Below are 17,347 nucleotides of genomic sequence, written 5' to 3'. Positions count from 1 at the left end.
TGTGTCAATAAATATTGTGCCAGGTGTTATCGACTTGCTCGATCCTAATAGCTAATGAGGTTTTTGTTATCGATTTGCATAGTGTGGTTGTAGCAACTGTTGTGTCAGGCGTCATCCACTAGACACGCTATGCTACACGAGTATGCTTGCTATGTACATAAATGCATAATATTTATCGGATTTATTTGCTATTTTGCACATGTAAACTATTTTTGAGAGATCACATATGTAAATCATGAGTTGGCTACGGAAAGTGCACCAATGTCTATATAGTTGTAGGGTAAAATTCATTTCAGGATGAAATCTAACTTATAACTGATTTCATCTTAATAATTTTCATGCCATGTGTCACCGTTAAATCAGCTTGATCTTAGTAAATGTTGTGCAAGGTGTCATCGTTTATAGCCTGGTTCAATCTTATTGTTTTGTTAGGTATCATCCACTAGACATGTTGAGTATACTCTTAGTTGTGTAAATGATGTAATGCTATTTATTGAATTTATTTTTCTATTTTAAGCCAATAAACTATTTTTAAATTTTTTCAGTGGTAAAATAAGAGCGTATGTGTAAACCGTCCTAGTTGTGAACAACACCTAGTCTTTATGTACGAAGCTAGGCCTTGATTTTTGGTTTTCCTTGGTCGAAGCACTGGCCAGTTCGATCTTAATAATGATGTGCCAGGTGTCACCAACTAGCCTGGCTCAAATCTAAATGACTATCGTTCCTGGTGTCATCCATTGGATTAATTAGTTTGGTACCAATAAGTATTGTGTATTGTATTATCGTCTTGCCCATTTCGGTTCTAATAGTTGTTGTGTCCGGTGTACATCCACTAGACTTACTATGTGTCAATAAATATTGTGCCAGGTGTTATCGACTTGTTCGGTTCTAATAGCTAATGAGGCGGGTGTTATCGATTTGCTCGGTGTGGTCGTAACAGCTGTTGTGTCAGGCGTCATCCACTAGACATTCTATGCTACGCGAGTATGCTACATAAATGCACAATATTTATCCGATTTATTTGCTATTTTGCAAATGCAAACTAATTTTGAGAGATCATATATGTAAATCATGAGTTGGATACGAAAAAGTGCACCAATGTCTATATAGTTGTAGGGAAAAATTCATTTCAGTATGAAATCTAACTTATAACTGATTTAGAAGATTTTTCTTGTTTTTAAAAAGCCTTGTCTATATCTCGTTCATGGGATAGAATGTAAATGTTTGGTTTGATAGTTATCTCCTTAAAAAAAAGCCAGGAGAGAGAAACTAGAGTAACAAACTGTGTCCGGTGCATGCAACTGCACGCATTGCGCGGGTAAAATTAACAAACAAGATCGAGACCTGGTGTATTAGTACAAGTAGTAGTATAGGAGTAATAAATAAAAAAAAACAGGAGGAGTTTTGAAATATGCATTCTAACAAAGAAAGAAAATGTAAAATGGGAAAGAATTAAAGACAGAATAAATAATTGGGCGCGTATAAATTGGCTGGGAGGGGGAAGGAGGAAACGCCGCGAGGGGTTAATCCAATCGTAGAAAGACTAGTACGTCCCGCTCCTCCCTCTAAACCCTAAGACAAACCTCCCGCGCGGCAATGGCTCTCCCGCCCGCCGCCTCTCCTCCTCCTCCTCCCACGCCGGTGGATCCGATCGTCTGGCTCGCCTGCGCCTCCCCGCTCTCCCGCCTCCCCGTCGTCGGCTCCCAGGTCTACTACTTCCCCGCCGGCCACGCCCAGCAGTGTCCCACCCCTCTCCCGCTCCCCGCCCACCCGCTCTTCCTCTGCTCGCTCACCGCCCTAAGCCTCTCCGCCGACCCCACCACCGGCGAGCCCTACGCCACCATCTCCCTCCTCCCTCTTCGCCCCGGCACGCCCCCCGCCGCACCCGCGCAAGACCAGCCCCTGCCCGCCGTCTCGCTCCCCGCGCCTGGGGTCGGCAGCCAGCGCCAGCCTCCGGTGTTCTGTTACTACCCCAAGCAACTCACGCAGAGCGACGCCAACAACGGCGGCGGCTTCTCCGTCCCCAGGCTCTGCGCCGAGAGCATCTTCCCGCCGCTCGACTTCGACGACGACCCGCCCGTCCAGATCCTCAACATGACCGACCTGCAGGGCAAGTCCTGGGAATTCCGCCACATCTTCCGCGGCACGCCGCGCCGCCACCTGCTCACCACCGGCTGGAGCAAGTTCGTCAACGCCAAGGTGCTCGTCGCCGGGGACACCGTCGTCTTCATGCGCCGCCCCGACCTCAAGCTGCTCGTCGGGGTGCGCCGCGCGCCCAGGTTCGACGCCGACTCGAGGTGCAACGCGCGGGCGCGGGTCCCGGCCCAGGAGATCATGGAGGCGGTACGCCTGGCGTCGAACGACGAGCCCTTCACGGTGACTTACTACCCGCGGCAGGGCGCGGGGGAGTTCGTGGTGCCGCGCATGGAGGTGGAGAAGGGGTTGACCAGCGCGTTCATGCCGGGGATGCAGGTGCGCATCCAGATCATGGAGTCCGAGGACACGCGTCGCACCGCATGGCTTAATGGCACCATCAACAAGGTCTACTACCAACAGATGTGGAACGGCCTCGAGGTATATATATACTCCCATTCCCATTCCCATTTCAATGTCCGTCCGTCCGTCTGATGATCGATCGGGATACCCAAATACTATGTCTTTCAATATTAATGATTCATGATTCGTTCATCGTTTCATCTTCCGTCGCGCATAGCTGCATCTGCCATTGTCATATATTGTCTTTGTGCAGGTCGACTGGGATTCCTCCGCGGCGTCATTTTTCAGGACAGACAGATGCGTTAATCCTTGGCAGGTCCAACCTGTTGGCTTCCCTCCTCTTCCCAGTGGGGTTAACATTAATCCTAACACCATCAGTAGTGCACCTATTTGCACCGAGGATTCATTGTTGGTGCCGTCGCCGATGCTGCCCCCTCAACCTCCTGTTAGCATTCAGGGAGCCAGGCACAACAATCCCAATGCCCATGCAGATATACCCTCTTCATCCACCTCAGTGTTGACCACTCAGGCGCTGTTCCCCACAGGTCTTCAGAATTCAGTTCCACCGAGCTTGGGTGGTGGCTCTTCCTCCATGGTGAATCCTCAAAATGGATCACCCTCCAATAACCCAGTAAACACACCTCCATCTGACCTTCCTGATGGGATGAAGACCATACAGCTGTGTATTCCCGAAAAGACCATACAGCTGTTTGGGGTCAAAATAACATCACCTGTGCAAAGTGACACCAATGGCGGTTTTTCTTCTGCACAAGTAAACCAGGTTCCTGAGGGTATGGATGATGAAACTTCTGCACAAGAAGCTACTGACACAACCCCAACTGGCTCACCTACCAATGGCCACAACTAATCAAGATGCTGCTAGACTTTGAAGGTATATATATTCCATTAAACTTTTACAAGACTACTATCTCATTGATATGCACTTGGTAATGGAAATTCAGAAATGCACTTCTAGTAGATAGACTAATCGAGCTCTGCTTCTCAATGTCAGCAAGATGGTGCATGTTACTCTAGTATTCAATGACAAAAGCTAGTTTTCTGGTTACCCGGCCCTTACTTTGCTGAAATTAGTACTGCTCATAGTTCCGTCAATGACAAAAGCTATATTCAATGAGTTAATGCTCTTCTCCATGTTAAAAGTCTCGTGACTGGACTGGCATGTTACTTGGTACAATGTATTCTAGTCCCTGTTAATATTGAGGGTTTTTGTTATAGCGATATCAAAATTTTTAGTGTAAAATTTTGTTACCCCGAGATATCCAGTGCACGGAGGTAATAAGCTTTTACGCTATAAAATATGATACCTTAACGGTAAAAACCTCTAATATTTTCTATCAGCTGATTGTTTGTTTGCTGTCTTTCTTTTGCAGATAATTGAACAAGATCTGTTTCACCATTTTGGTGTGTCTGTTTCACCCTCCTGCAGTTTTATGGTATGTGGTGTCCTTATGCATGCAGTTTATCTGGAGTTGGTCAGGGCCCACTTAACTTTTTAGTTGGTTGTCATTTGGAAAAACGTTTCAATCCTCCATTTGTTTGTTAGAATTGTTACAGAGCACCACTGCTCAGTTTAATTTCCTTCTATTTTGACACCTGCACTTTGTTTGCTTGTTCTCTACCTGTATTGGTCTGATAAACTTGTTTCCTGTAGAACTATTGAATTGATTTGTCCTCCATTGATCTTGCGTCATTGTCTGTATGGCAATCAACTTTGCTTATTGTTGCAGCTAAATTTTCCAATTGGTGTGGCACAAGGGAAATAATTAACAGATTTGCCGCTAGGGTCCATATGCCATAGACAGTAAGTGACAAGTTTCTTACCATTTAATCTTTAGAGTGACAAATAGTTAAAATGCCCTAGCACAGAGGCACTTCAATTGACATAGTGGTACGATCTAATAAGCTAGCTTTTACTGATAGAAATGCATGCATGTGTGGTGTGTTGATTCATCGACGCAGTCCTGGTACATCGACCCACTATGCAAATTCAGCCCACTGTGTAAATTCCTTATCCGCTTTTGGAAGCTGGGCCATCTCGCCTTCGTGTACTGCTTTGCCTCCGCCAACCAGCTGGGCCGCGTGCCAGTGCATGCCGGCCTGCCGCACCCACTCAGCTGCTAGCTGGGTCAAATTTACAGTGCCGTGAAGTTGGGATAATCAGCTGAGGTGGAACTTGGAAGTTTGATGAGCAGGCAACAATTATGGCAGGAGATAATTAGACGATTATCAAACATCAAAGAGAGATTGAACTACACCAAGTAATTAGCTGGGAGCATATAGGAGTGTATGGGAATTTAATTCATCATATTGCTGGGGTGGAAGATCATACTAATTCAGACATGCATAAGAGATGCCTTCAACAACGAAAATTCTTCGGATCAGGCAGCATCTCAAACCACTGTTGCATTGTTTGATTGATAGGTTGGTTATTCAGAATAGTGGTATGGTCCATCCATGCAGACTACATAAGACTATTTATATAACGAAAAGATATCAAGAAATTCTACATCAGAGCAAAAAAATCAAATAGAGTTATGTTGCTATTTCCTCTTGAATTCTAATTTTGTATTACTTCTTTTTTCTCAAATAGACAAATATTTAAAAACAGCTATGATATTCTTCAAAAGAAGTATTTACATGGAATAACTAAGATTTGCCATTTACCGGTGTATTTGGAAAGGGAAAATGGTATCATACTGAACGATAATAACATACTGCTAATTAATTTTACCATCAAGAGATTTGTCCTTTGATTCATAGTCCGTTTAAGAGAATGGAGCATTTTTCATATGTAGATAAAAGTATTGAGAATTCATGTATCTTATTTAAGTAAGATTAGGATACTTAGTATCACCTATGCAAATAGGACAGTGGACTGCGATACAACAAGTTTTGTAGACAAGTCCCTCTAGAAGGGATATATAACCATGCCATTTGCACAATAAGACCTAAAAATGGATGGAAAAGGTGATTGGGTCCTTTGTGTTGGCCTGCTACCAACGCCGACGGCAGTGGCATGTAGCTCAACTATGGCAGACGAAACAACAGAGCCTTGTCTTAGTGCTGAGAGGAGCTTGGATAACTGACCAATCAATCTTGTCAACAATATCACTGCAACCACAAGCAACTATAGAACGGACCGAGAAGCATACTCTTATCCTCAAAAGGGTCGATACAAAAGCTGGACCATGGTTAGGGCCACCAAGAGGTGGAGGTTGCAACTTTGTCAAAGTGGTTTGAACCTTAGTTGCTCAATAAATATCCGTTGCCGAAAGAGATGAAGAACACCACCACAACATCATTGGCTTAGGGTCTGTTTGGGGGAGCTTTAGATTCTGAGAAGCATCGGCTTGGTAGTCAGTTTCTGAGAATCTGGAAAAGCTCCTAACCCAGCTTCTCTAGATTCTGGATTCTTAGTTCATTTTCCAGAATCTGTAACTATAGATTCTCAGAAGCTGTGGACCGTTTGGGGCAGCTTCTGGGAAAAGCTGCAGCTAGGAGAAGCTCCCCCAAACAGGCTCTTAGAGAAGATGGCCCCATGACCCAAGAGGCCGAGGCGCAATGAGAGTAGTAGCTGCACAGCTCCTGTTCCATGGTAGCATCTCCAGTAGCCTTGGTGTTATTGGACTGCCTCCACGACTGCCAAAAGCAAGAGATCACCTTTCTAACTAGTAGCCAAGCCAATCCACCAAAATCTTGCTCCCTAGCCTCTTACACCACACCTCTGCCACCAACAGCATGGACACTAGATTGGCGACAAGGCTGCAGTAACCTGAATTTGGTTTTTTCCTTTACCATTGGATTGAAATAAACGGCTTAGATCAAGTGCTACAGGGATGCTACACTGTCTGAAAACACTATGGCTATAGTTTTTTTCTGCATTGTTCATGATATTTTTTAATGTGATACTCACATGAACAATGACCGTCTACAGTAATGCAGACGATCCGAACTCAAAGCCGAACCCCTCCTCTAGCCCTCACCGACATCGAGCCGCTGAAGTTAGATTGGAAGGAAGGGCCGAAGAGATTAGATCTAGGAGTTACTATGTCAGAGAGGAGGAGAATCTAGAGCGGTCCAAGAAGCTGGTTCCCCATCTTGATCTCTTGTCAAATGATATATATATTGGTGTGGTATAGATCTCTTGGTGCAAGAGAAGGGTATACCAGCCTGAGATTGGGAGACGTGTCCAAAGGATTGAGCAGTCTATTCTTGTTGGAAATGAAGACAAGCAGGACATGATATGTAACTCACCACCCACCTCAACTCGCCACCAAAGTTGAAAGAGATGCTACAATCAATAGCAACAGTGTGTCTCTCTCTGAATGCTTGTTGTGTGTGTCACACCACAAGGTGATCAAGTGCAGACCGATTGATTTTTCAGATATACTACACCAATGGTACCTCTCTGCCCCCAATTCCCTTCTTTTTGTCCAAGATAGGCTCCTCTATGCATCTTTTCTTTTCATTCATCAAAAGGCAGTCAAAATGGTCTTTTATTTATGATCTCCTTTTGCCTTGAAAGGATGGAATTGTGCATGGTTAGATCTCATCTGACTTTAATTCCTTGTTGAAAGTAAGTACTGGAGCGCTTCTACCAGTATGTTGTTTGCTAATGCATGAGGAGGAAGGAAATAGTGGACACCAAGCAAAAGTTGTACTATGTGACATGTCAAGCGTGCACATGAGTGTGTCTGTCTGTCTGTCTGTCACTCCATCTAACCTTCTCTATGGACCAAATCCAAATGGAGTATTACTTCAACCACAGGCCACAGCTAAGCTAGCACAATGAAATCGAAATCATCATCGTTAGTTGCCAATACACTGTCCCCTGCTGCCAGCTACCTCAACAAACCAACTTACGAGTAACAATAAATCAAGCTTGTTTTTCTTGATTTATTACGCAGGGAGGCTTGCAATTCAGAGAGTAAATCAGGAAGAGGCAATTCAGACCATCAGTACATGGATCCCCATATGTTTTTCCCCTCGAAAAAAAAAAGGATTTTACGACTAATCAATGAAACATTCATTCTCATTCAGATATTTACACACAGGATCCAAGTCTTCCCCTTTTGGCTAAGGCTGAAAACCCATGAACACAAAAAAACAACCAAAAAAACAAGAAGAACGATGGATCAATCGATTCTCTGCTCTGCATTACATTCCACAAAACACAGTGCTGCAGCTGCACTTTTTCTATGAAGAAGATGATAGTATGCTGTGATTCATTCCTATATTCTACTACGTGTGCTTCCAAAGATCATGGACATGGATATCATATCATACAGGAGTATGCAATGTACGTAGCTAGGTACTTACAGTAAACAAATGAGAGTAGAGGTTGAAGACGAAGAGGAGAGCAATCCGGCGAGATTTCTTAAGAAAGGCAAAGGATTGAGGCTGAGCTAGCTGACCACCATGCCACCTCGCCGCCGTGTGAGGCTCCGGATCCAGCTCCTCCCTCTCCCCTTGGACCTCTCCGCTGCCGTCTTCTTGCCGTCGAGACCCAGCTGGCACGCCGCCGCGCCGCCCGCCTTGCTTGACCTCTTCCACCGCGCCAGCTGCAGCAGCCTCCCCACCACCTGCTTCCGCCACCGGGTCACGCCGCCCCGCTTCACGTGCTCCACCACCGCCGTCACCGTCGCCGCCTTATCTGTCTTTCTCGCCACCGCCGGAGCCGGAGGAGGAGCTTTCGTCTTCTGGCTATCCCACGTGGCCTTGCCGTTGTCCTCGAATTTGATGGATATAAAGGAATCTGGTGCGCCAGTACAAGAACAATTAGCTTAATTGCCAACGAGAGCGACTAATTGATGATTGAAAATTAAGACGCCAATTAAGCGTGCGTACGTACCATCGAGGCTAGCAATGGAGGCGGCGTCGGAGTTGGCGTCGATGTCGGGGCGATGGTGGCGGGAGGAGTCGACGCGCTGGAGGAAGGAGCCGAGCGCGAAGACCTTGGGGAGAGAGACGACGCTGCTGGTCTTGCGGTGGAGCGGTTTGTACGCGCCGTCCGCGACGAGGAGGAGGAGGCGCTCACGGAGGCAGTGCGAGCAGACGCCGACGACGAGCTCCCGCGGGTGGAAGTAGCAGAAGGGGCTGTCGCCGGCGCCGCCTCCGTGGCCATGGGCGTCGTTCATGGCTCCGACGTCACTCTGCTGCTGCTGCTGCTGCCTCGATCTGCTCATATGATATATGGAGTACTACTTCAGTTTGTTTTGTGGTTGGCGACTTCTTCGGTCGGTACTTCCTGATTATAGATAAAGATATATACTGCCTTTTCCATCTTCTCCCTCTCTTATTATTAACACTCGTAGCTACTACTACTGCTACTTATCAGAAAAGAGGATATTGAGAGGGTTCGGAAAGAAAAAAAAAGTTAAATAAATAGAGGATTGCTACTGTTTGGAGCTATCTACTCTAGTGTGCAGATCGGCGTGGGCGCGTGCAGTGTTAAGTTAGGAGGGGAGGGGGGAATTAGGCTGCCTCCTGCCTGCCTAATTAGCTTTGTGGTTGAAGCCTTTATGATCAACCCATCCGTCTTTTTGACAACTCTAGTGTACGTACCCTGCCTCAAGCCCGGATGAAACTCCATTTATCACTGTTGGCACTACACAGAAGAGATGAGAAGAGAAGCATCTGACAAGAAAACACATGTTGTTTGCTGATCATAACTCGCTCCCAAGTTTAATTGGACAAACATAAGAGATATCATGTCAATATAACCCATCTCCAACAATAATGATCGATCAATATAACAAACGATCAAAATGGTCGATCAATATTCGTGTGGGCTAAGTGCTTTACTTAGCTAAGTTCGTAAGTGTACAGTTTTACATGTTGCGTGAAGTGAAGGAAACGATATATCCAGCTAGCTGCTATAAACACCCAGCTCTGTAGATGCGTACGTGCAGTGTGACCGACGCCATTGCTCATCATTTCAGGTCGTAATTAACTACATGGATGTAAGCATATCTACCGATCTTTAAGTACCTTGATCTGTCAACGGCTCAAAGAGTCTGTGTGTGTGAACTGAAGGAAAACTAATATGATGTGTTGCTCAACTGATGGCTTGTCAACGGATCATATATACACTAATAGTAGTATATTAGTAGTAGCTAGCATACAAGATGGGCAACTGCCTTTTGTTACTGTACGAACTTATGATAATGAATGGATGGTTGAATGATTAATTGATCAAAAGATGGGACGTGATGGAGCCGGTCCATCGTAGGCGCGTGGTCCAATCTCGATGGAGAAAATTCAGGACCACTTAGCTATCTCTAGCTATCTAGCAGATTAAGTATATAATAATTATCTAGCTAACCCGTTCCATTAAGTACGATTTTTGCGCGTACGGCTGCAAGATCTGCATGCATGCATATGTATGACTATATATGAGTATGGCTGCTTCAGCTAACTAATTCGATCGACCATGCATTCTCCGTGTTAAGTACTACCCGGCCCTTCGAGCGAGCGAAGGGATTAAGGAATGGGCAGTTAGGTGCCATTGCCCCGGCCTCACGTACGTCTGAATGCATGAATGAATGGAAGCCCAAATTATTAGCCAAGGAATTGAAGGAGCCCTGATCTGATGGATGGTCGGCAAACGAAGCAAGGACAGGGTAGAGATCGAAAAGGCGAATGAATTGAATCTAGTTAGGAATGCTTACTTATATCGGTGCATGCACGCATGCGTTTATTGGAGAGGAAAAGGAATTAAAAGGATCTTTTAAAAAGAAGGAAATGAGAAGTTTCTCTGCTAGAGAGGTAGTACCAATAGGAAAGAAAACGAGAGGATGAGAGCATCTATGAATGAATGAATGTGAGTGTGAGATAGCACATGGGGTGTGGGCGCCCAGCCATTCCTTGCACATCCACCTTCTTGTACCAGTACAGTGCCATACCTGCACGCTTGTCCGTCCAGTTCATCTCGTTGCCTCATTAATCTCTCTCTCTCTACGTGTACCAGCGTAAACAGCACAAGACTAACATATACTCCATCCACACTTATTTCAGTTGATATCGTTGACTTTTACATTAATATATATAAATTTTTATAACTATTAGTTATTTTGTTATAATTTAATTTATTACTATATACGTTTTAAACATAACTTATAATTCACATATTTTTTCATAAACATTTTATAAAAAAACGAACTAGATCTAAAAGTCAAACACCGTCGTAAAAAACAACGGATGTGTATGCAAAGCTTTCGTCTTATCTTCTCTTCAGCCAGGGCCGACTCCATTTACCAGCTGCACGCGACCTTTAATTCCGTGGGATCTTGTTGCCATGTCGAGATGTATGGTCAAAACATCAAACATCAAGGCCTTCTCTTTATCCCCGATCAAGGAATACGCTGATTGTTTGACTTACTCATGAAAAAAAAAAGTAAAATAACATATTTATAAATAAAAATAATTTATAAGTAAAATTTGTATATATATATGTTCTTAGTGGTCTAGTGGTCTAAAAGTCATGGTTGAAAAATACACTATGATTTAAAAACCTAAATCTTGTCCAAATGTAAAATTAAAAATTCAAATTTTGTCTAAGACAAATGATGGGGATGGAAGCCTGGAAGAACTTTTGACTTTGCACCTGTTCTAAACTAATTTATACTTCTAAAAGAATTTGTGGGTAGACGATGGTGAATCTATCTCCGCCCCTCCAACTCCATGTTTTCAAAAGGAGAATTAAACGTGGTACCAACATGTCAATTATCCTCGCTATCACTATTTTCGGTGGCAAGGAAAAAGGATTATGGGGCCAAAAGACCCATGTACCATACCAGTAACAAATATGTGCAACATATATAAAATAATGCTAATAACATATAATTATAAACTTATTTAACAAAATCTCTATTGCAACACGCGGTCAATATACTAATTAATCAAAAACGTGTGACCTGCACCCTGGCCAGTTCATAAGTTTCGCAAAAGTAAAGAGAACTTTCATACTTCCCTCCCTGGTTGCAATGCACTGTACAAGTGGAGATGGGATGTAGGTAGCTATCACCTACATGATGCATCAACAGGAGAGGGAGCATGCACGCACGCACGCACGAACCAACACACCCACCGTAATGGACTATTGGGAATGGAATGGCAAAACTCCACCGGAATGCGACCAAACCCAGCCCAATGCTTGTCTTGGAGTTGTTAAGACAGCTGATGGATCTTCTCCTTGGACAATAGCAGGGTCAAACAAACCACATCTCGACGACACCGACAAGGGACCGACAAATATACTGCCCCAGTACACGCACGGCACAACAATCAGGTCAAAGATACCAGTACCCCCCCCCCCCCCCCCCCCCCCCCCACTCCATCATCATCTCTCCTACAGATTGCAGAACAGAAACTTCCTTGTGAAACCCTGTACCCAAACCCCCAAAGATATCATGCTCATTGCCAGTCGGTGTGCCAGCGATGTCACACAACAAAACAGACTTCACACAGTACATTATACACATACATACGCCCTGTTTATCTTCGTGTTCCTTTCAGAGAGATGTATGCAGTGCAGCAGGAGAATATGCTGTTGATGTGCATTGCTCATTACCATCCAAATAGCATCCATCCATATCCAATTGCCTTGTACCAAGCACCGCGTTGTGCAGTCTGAATTTAGACGATTTGCAATCTACTGCTCCATCTCTCTTGTTAGGTCGGCGGAGTGGGATCAGGTGACTGTTGCTAGATTCCGTGCAACCATCTCTGCTTGGTGAGCTGCATGGTGACACCGAGCTTCAGTGTCCTTTTTGCACTTCACAAAGTACAGCAGGAGTACAAGGGTAGCAGAGAATTGTTAGAACAGGATTCATATCGTTAGCAGCAAAAGCTGAGCTATTCAGCTACTACAAATATATTCATATCAGCTGATATCTCGGTAAGACACATCGCTAGCCCACCGTGGAATTGTGCCTTCCGGGGATCAAAATTTGTTACTACAGGCTACAGCACAACATACAAACAAACAATGACCGATCAACCAACTTTAGCATGCCAGCTTCCCATGGTTCAGGACAACAATAAGCTGAAGCCAAGCTTAGGAGCTGAGGACACGAAAATGGTTCACAAAGACTTCCCAAGCTCAGAGGATGGCAGTCCCACAAAATGATTACTTCTGGAAATTAAAAAATTAAAAAGAGTTAGTGGAGAGCAAAAAAATGGCTGAAGCACTCTAATAATTGTTGAAAAGAAGCATTTCAATTCAAAAGTAGGTTCAACTAAAGAAGCAGGGGACTCGGAATTGAACACAATATGCTGCCTTACAGCACAAAAGTGGAGTACACAGAAAAGCATAACTGATGATAAATGAATTAGTCACTCTATATGATAAAAGTGAGATCAATGAATTGGAGAAGTCTACCATTTTGGCGCATAAATAATCTAATTCATGCAAGCAGTATAAAATGCTAAAGATTAAGCAGAAAAGGCAGTAAGAATTTCTGGTGAACATCTTTTATTTCTGTGGAACTGTGAATATGATTAATATAAACAAGGAACAAGGTAATATTCATCACCATAGCACAAAATAATCATTTCATTAGTCACAATCAACAGGAACTAGTCCAAATCAAACCAATTACAACTAATGACAAACATTGTCAGCATTTTAATGTCCATCCTGGGCCTATATCATGCATGTTTGCATATGCAGAGAAGCACTGGCTGGAAATTGGAGGAGTTCCAGGCCTTCGAGCTAAAGTTCATGCATATTTTTTCAGTATTCCACCATCACATCGGATGGCTAGGAGCCTGGATACATCCATTGCTATAGGTTTTCAATTCAACTTCAAACTCAATGTGACAAAGTAATGCACATATTAGTGCAAGTGCCTAAAACATCAATGTTAGTGTTTAGTCATCAAAATATAATGCACAGCAGCAATGTCTAAACTGGAGGATATACTACCCAGTATTCTCAGATCAAATGTTTAAGTAGATCTCTGAAGTCATACGTAGAAGTTCCACAAAATCGAACAAACATATTATGAGAGAAAAACTCTGGATTTCCAGAAGCAGAAGAGCATACCTATTGGTATTTCACAAAAAAGAAGGCAAAATACAACATGCCATCAACTCATCATCACTGGGATTTCCTGAAATATGGTAAATGTTATCACGCTATCTTAAGTGGCAAAAGAAATCATAATTACAAAAGAAACACATATTTCTGTACACAATAGAAAATCTAATATCAGCAAGAACAAAATATTACAATCCCCATCCCACCCCCCTTCTCTTATCTGAGGTCTTGAGCATCTCATTAGTCAGAAGTGCAACTACTGAAGTATATCAGTAAGTGAACCCCTAATTCCTTTGGCAGATGCAATATTATTTGCAAGAACAGTATTTGTTGAAATAAGGATGAGAGTGAGGTTTCTAAACATCCATCTCACCTGTGCAATAGTAGCACCCCTTCCAGTCCACCTACTTCCTAGTTTGGGGTAACCGATGAAGAAGCAGCTGCTGGGTGTTAGTCCGAGGATGGTCAATACTCGAAGTTTGCTGGCCTTGAGAACAGATATGTTCTGGTAGAGCATTATCAGTAAGTTTATGTAAGGTGTCACTTCTGTATAGTGAACATGTTCAGGCGTGAAGGATTTTCCTCTCCCCCTTGAGATTGCGACAAAAAAGAATCTTAAAAAAAGCTTACTTGGGTTCTATAAATTCTTTGGTATCAGACTGCTCTTCATAATCGTCTTCCAGATCGATTACAGGAATCATTCGGCCAATGCTCTGATTGTGAAGCGTAGCCTGCCCATCTGCAGCCTGGTCTAGAAGCATCTGACCTTCCTGTAACTGAGCACTATATTCTTCTCGCTGTTTATCTGCGCCATTATTTAGAAGCATTTGCTCACTGTCCAGGTCATAATTATTCAAATCATGCACACCCATAACATGATCCAGAAGCATTTGTTCACTCTTTACTGGGTGATCGTTGCCTGAATGTTCATCAGCATCATGATTGAGACGTGACTGTTCTCCATTGGCATGATAATTTCCCGACACTTCTACTGAGGTGCTCTGCCCCTGATTCAGAAGCAATTCTTCACTTTCCATCTGTTGTCCATGATCCACATGTTCATCTGCATACCGCTTTAGAAGCATTTCTTTACTGTTCAGAAGTCCATTATCTAAATCATGCACATCCATGACATGATTTACATGCATTTGGTCATCCTCCAACTGGTGACTATCCTGTCCATGTTCATCACCTGTCTGATTTCCAAGCCCTTCTTCATTGTTCAAACCATGTGTACCAATACTTTGATTTAGAATCACTTGTTCATCCTCCAACTGGTGGTGGTCAACTGCATGTTCATCTTGACCTTGAGTTCCTGAACCGACACAGTTTGCACTTTGGCTCATCTGACCAACTAAATCAGGTACAGAGTCACGACCATTATCTGAAGGTGCGTCACTGAAAATCTCAACCATTTCACAGTTTTCTTGAGATTCAACAACATTGAGGTCAAAAATTCCATACCAAGCTGGCAGCTCCTGTTCATCTTTGCCAAGGTCAGCAATATCAGTTTCAACTTCGCTTTGCGGAGCCCTTGTTTCGTCCCTAACTTCCTCAGCCACTGGCTCTATCAAACACGCATCACTGGGAGAGATGGGAGACTCCATGCCCCCCTCAGCATCGCAGAACTGAGACTGCCTATGCACTGGTTCCCCATCATACTCTGCCAGATCAACATCATCCATGTTGGAACTGGACAGTTTGTGTTGGTAATGGTCAACATTTGTTTCACAAGTATTTGCATCATTAAAGGCATCAGCCGCATTCTCACCATCCTCATCCCCACAAACATCTTGATCGACACCTATGATCTCCGACTCCACCTCTGTGCCTTCAGTGGCTGCAGCTTGGTTGGCACTCTCGTTCATCTCCACAACCACCACTGAACGGGGTGCTGCCTTCAGATCTCTTGGCACATCACCGGCATCATGGTAGTCCACATCACCATCACGGGCAATGCCAGGCCGTGGCACCTTGGTGTGATCCAAGTCGCTGCCTCCTGGTCGCCAATCTGAATCCCTCCGGCTGCCGTAGCTAGAGGTCCTTGTCCTGGTTCTGCTCCTGCTCCTGCTCCTGCTCCTGCTTCTACTCCTGCTCCTGCTTCTGCTTCTTCTCCTTCGATCCAGTCTGCTGTCACTGGAGACACGCCGGTCGTTTTGTGAATAGGACCGTGACATGGTTGGTCTCCTTTGGTCGTCGTACTCATGGGTCCGGCGGCCACCCCGATCAACTCCGGCGCCGCTGGCAGTACCGCCATCGTTGTACTTACGCCTGCCGTCAAAGCTGTGGCTCCTCCTGTCCCACCCCGATCTACGGGGTAGCCTGTCATCGTCCCCTTTGTCGCGGCCCCAGTCGTCAGCGGCGCCATTCCGCCGCCACCTCGGATCGTCGTCATGGCAAGTGTCGTCCCGCTTCCTGGCGTATCCGGCGGCAGGGAGGGAGGTGGGGTCGTTGTGCTTTGGGTCCTCCCTGGCGCGGAGACGGTGCTCGGGGATGACGCCCTGGGCGACCAGGTAGTGGGCGGCAAGGCGGCCGGCCTCGAGAAGGATGTCAGCGCGCAAACGGCGGTCGAGGGGGACGTCTGGTGGGAGCCTGTCCTCCTGGTGGCGGCGGGGGCTTCGTCTGAGCGGCTGAGACGGGGGGCGGCGGTGATGGCGCGGCGGGGAGGGGGATCGTCGGCGGTAGCGCCCTCCTGAGGAGGGCGGGGGGTCGCGGCCGCGAATGCGAGACCTCGACTGCATGAACCCTAGGGGAGGGAGGGGAAGGTCGCGCGGGGTCGGCGAAATCGTAGCAATGTGTCCCCGTTCCGTGGCGTTTAAATCCGGCGGCCCATTTCTCTTCCGTCGTGGAGGTGAGATCCGTTCGTCACAGCTGGGGAGGAGGCCGCCCGCCGAGATCTGTGGCGTGGACAGCGAGGCGCGTTCGTTCGTCGTCCGTCGCGGCGGCGGCGGCGGCGGCGGCGGAAGACGACGATGAGAGAGTGAGGTGGATTTGCGAGGCAAGGGTTTGGTTTTGCGTTGCGTTGCGATGTGTGAGCAGAGCAGAGAGAGAGAGAGAGCACCCCACCCTATACATAGATAAGCAGCAGCAGCCCACTACTCTCCTTTGTATCCAAAGTCGCGTTGTTTTGGCGACGAAACATCGACGAGATGAGGTTATTTTATTTTTTTACGGCTATCTAATAATATTAATAAAGAAATTAATTATTATTAAATTGACAATTTATTCTATAAAAATAAGATAATAAGTTTCTATATAGAAACTTTCCACAAACACACATAATTTCTATATAGAAAAATGCAAATAATCACTCCATCCAATATTCACGTGAAACGATAAACAATTTGGTAATAATCCCATGAACGAACGCACCCATTAATCTGATTGACAATATGGTGCAAATAATAATCTAGTGAAGCTCCTCTACTTACATTGATCTAGTACTAATCTGATTTATCCTTTTGTTTTTCTGTGAAATGCTAATCTGAATTACGCAATTACGATGCCATATCGACCTTCGAATGAGCCATAAAGTATACAAGAGAGAGGAGGAGGAGTATTGATTAACAGACGGTCTAATAGATGTACACGTTGCATATATTATCTATAATAAAACTAAACTATTAATTATACTACAGATAATTTATTTATTGTATGAGCTGTCGTCTAAATATTTTTGACGCACACAAAAACTATAAAAAAAACATTTTTTCCCGCTCTCAGAGTCTCAGTACTAGTGTGAAATCTGTGCGTCCTTTTACCACTAGCTGCTGGCTTGCTCCTAGGCAG

At 44.8% G+C, this 17,347-nt stretch overlaps 3 protein-coding genes across 4 annotated transcripts; 1 reads left to right on the top strand and 2 right to left on the bottom strand.

The window, feature by feature from the left end:
- The first annotated feature begins 1,527 nt into the window (after positions 1-1,527).
- LOC102718174 (auxin response factor 13-like) lies at positions 1,528-3,386 on the top strand. The gene is given in 3 exon segments (XM_040523622.1): positions 1,528-2,574; positions 2,750-3,361; positions 3,363-3,386. Coding segments are annotated over 3 exon segments (1,614 nt in total). The 5' UTR covers positions 1,528-1,596.
- A 4,264-nt stretch (positions 3,387-7,650) lies between these two features.
- Positions 7,651-8,867, bottom strand: LOC102717896. The gene is made up of 2 exons (XM_006653852.3): positions 8,369-8,867; positions 7,651-8,272 (listed from the first exon to the last, which is right to left on the bottom strand). Exons 1-2 carry the CDS (start codon positions 8,700-8,702, stop codon positions 7,923-7,925), a joined length of 684 nt encoding a protein of 227 aa, XP_006653915.3. The 5' UTR covers positions 8,703-8,867; the 3' UTR covers positions 7,651-7,922.
- A 2,985-nt stretch (positions 8,868-11,852) lies between these two features.
- Positions 11,853-16,584, bottom strand: LOC102717616. Of its 2 annotated transcripts, XM_015835835.2 has the most exons (4): positions 14,189-16,584; positions 13,932-14,063; positions 13,565-13,631; positions 11,853-12,652 (listed from the first exon to the last, which is right to left on the bottom strand). In XM_015835835.2, exons 1-2 carry the CDS (start codon positions 16,297-16,299, stop codon positions 14,024-14,026), a joined length of 2,151 nt encoding a protein of 716 aa, XP_015691321.2. In that variant the 5' UTR covers positions 16,300-16,584; the 3' UTR covers positions 11,853-12,652; positions 13,565-13,631; positions 13,932-14,023. The 2 variants fall into 2 exon arrangements, with proteins under 2 accessions (XP_015691321.2, XP_040379404.1); XM_040523470.1 differs by having other exon boundaries at positions 13,932-16,584.
- Between the last annotated feature and the right edge of the window lie 763 nt (positions 16,585-17,347).

This window comes from Oryza brachyantha, chromosome 4, assembly GCF_000231095.2.
Source record: "Oryza brachyantha chromosome 4, ObraRS2, whole genome shotgun sequence".
Lineage (NCBI taxonomy): Eukaryota > Viridiplantae > Streptophyta > Magnoliopsida > Poales > Poaceae > Oryza > Oryza brachyantha.
This window is presented reverse-complemented; position numbering and strand designations above follow the sequence as displayed.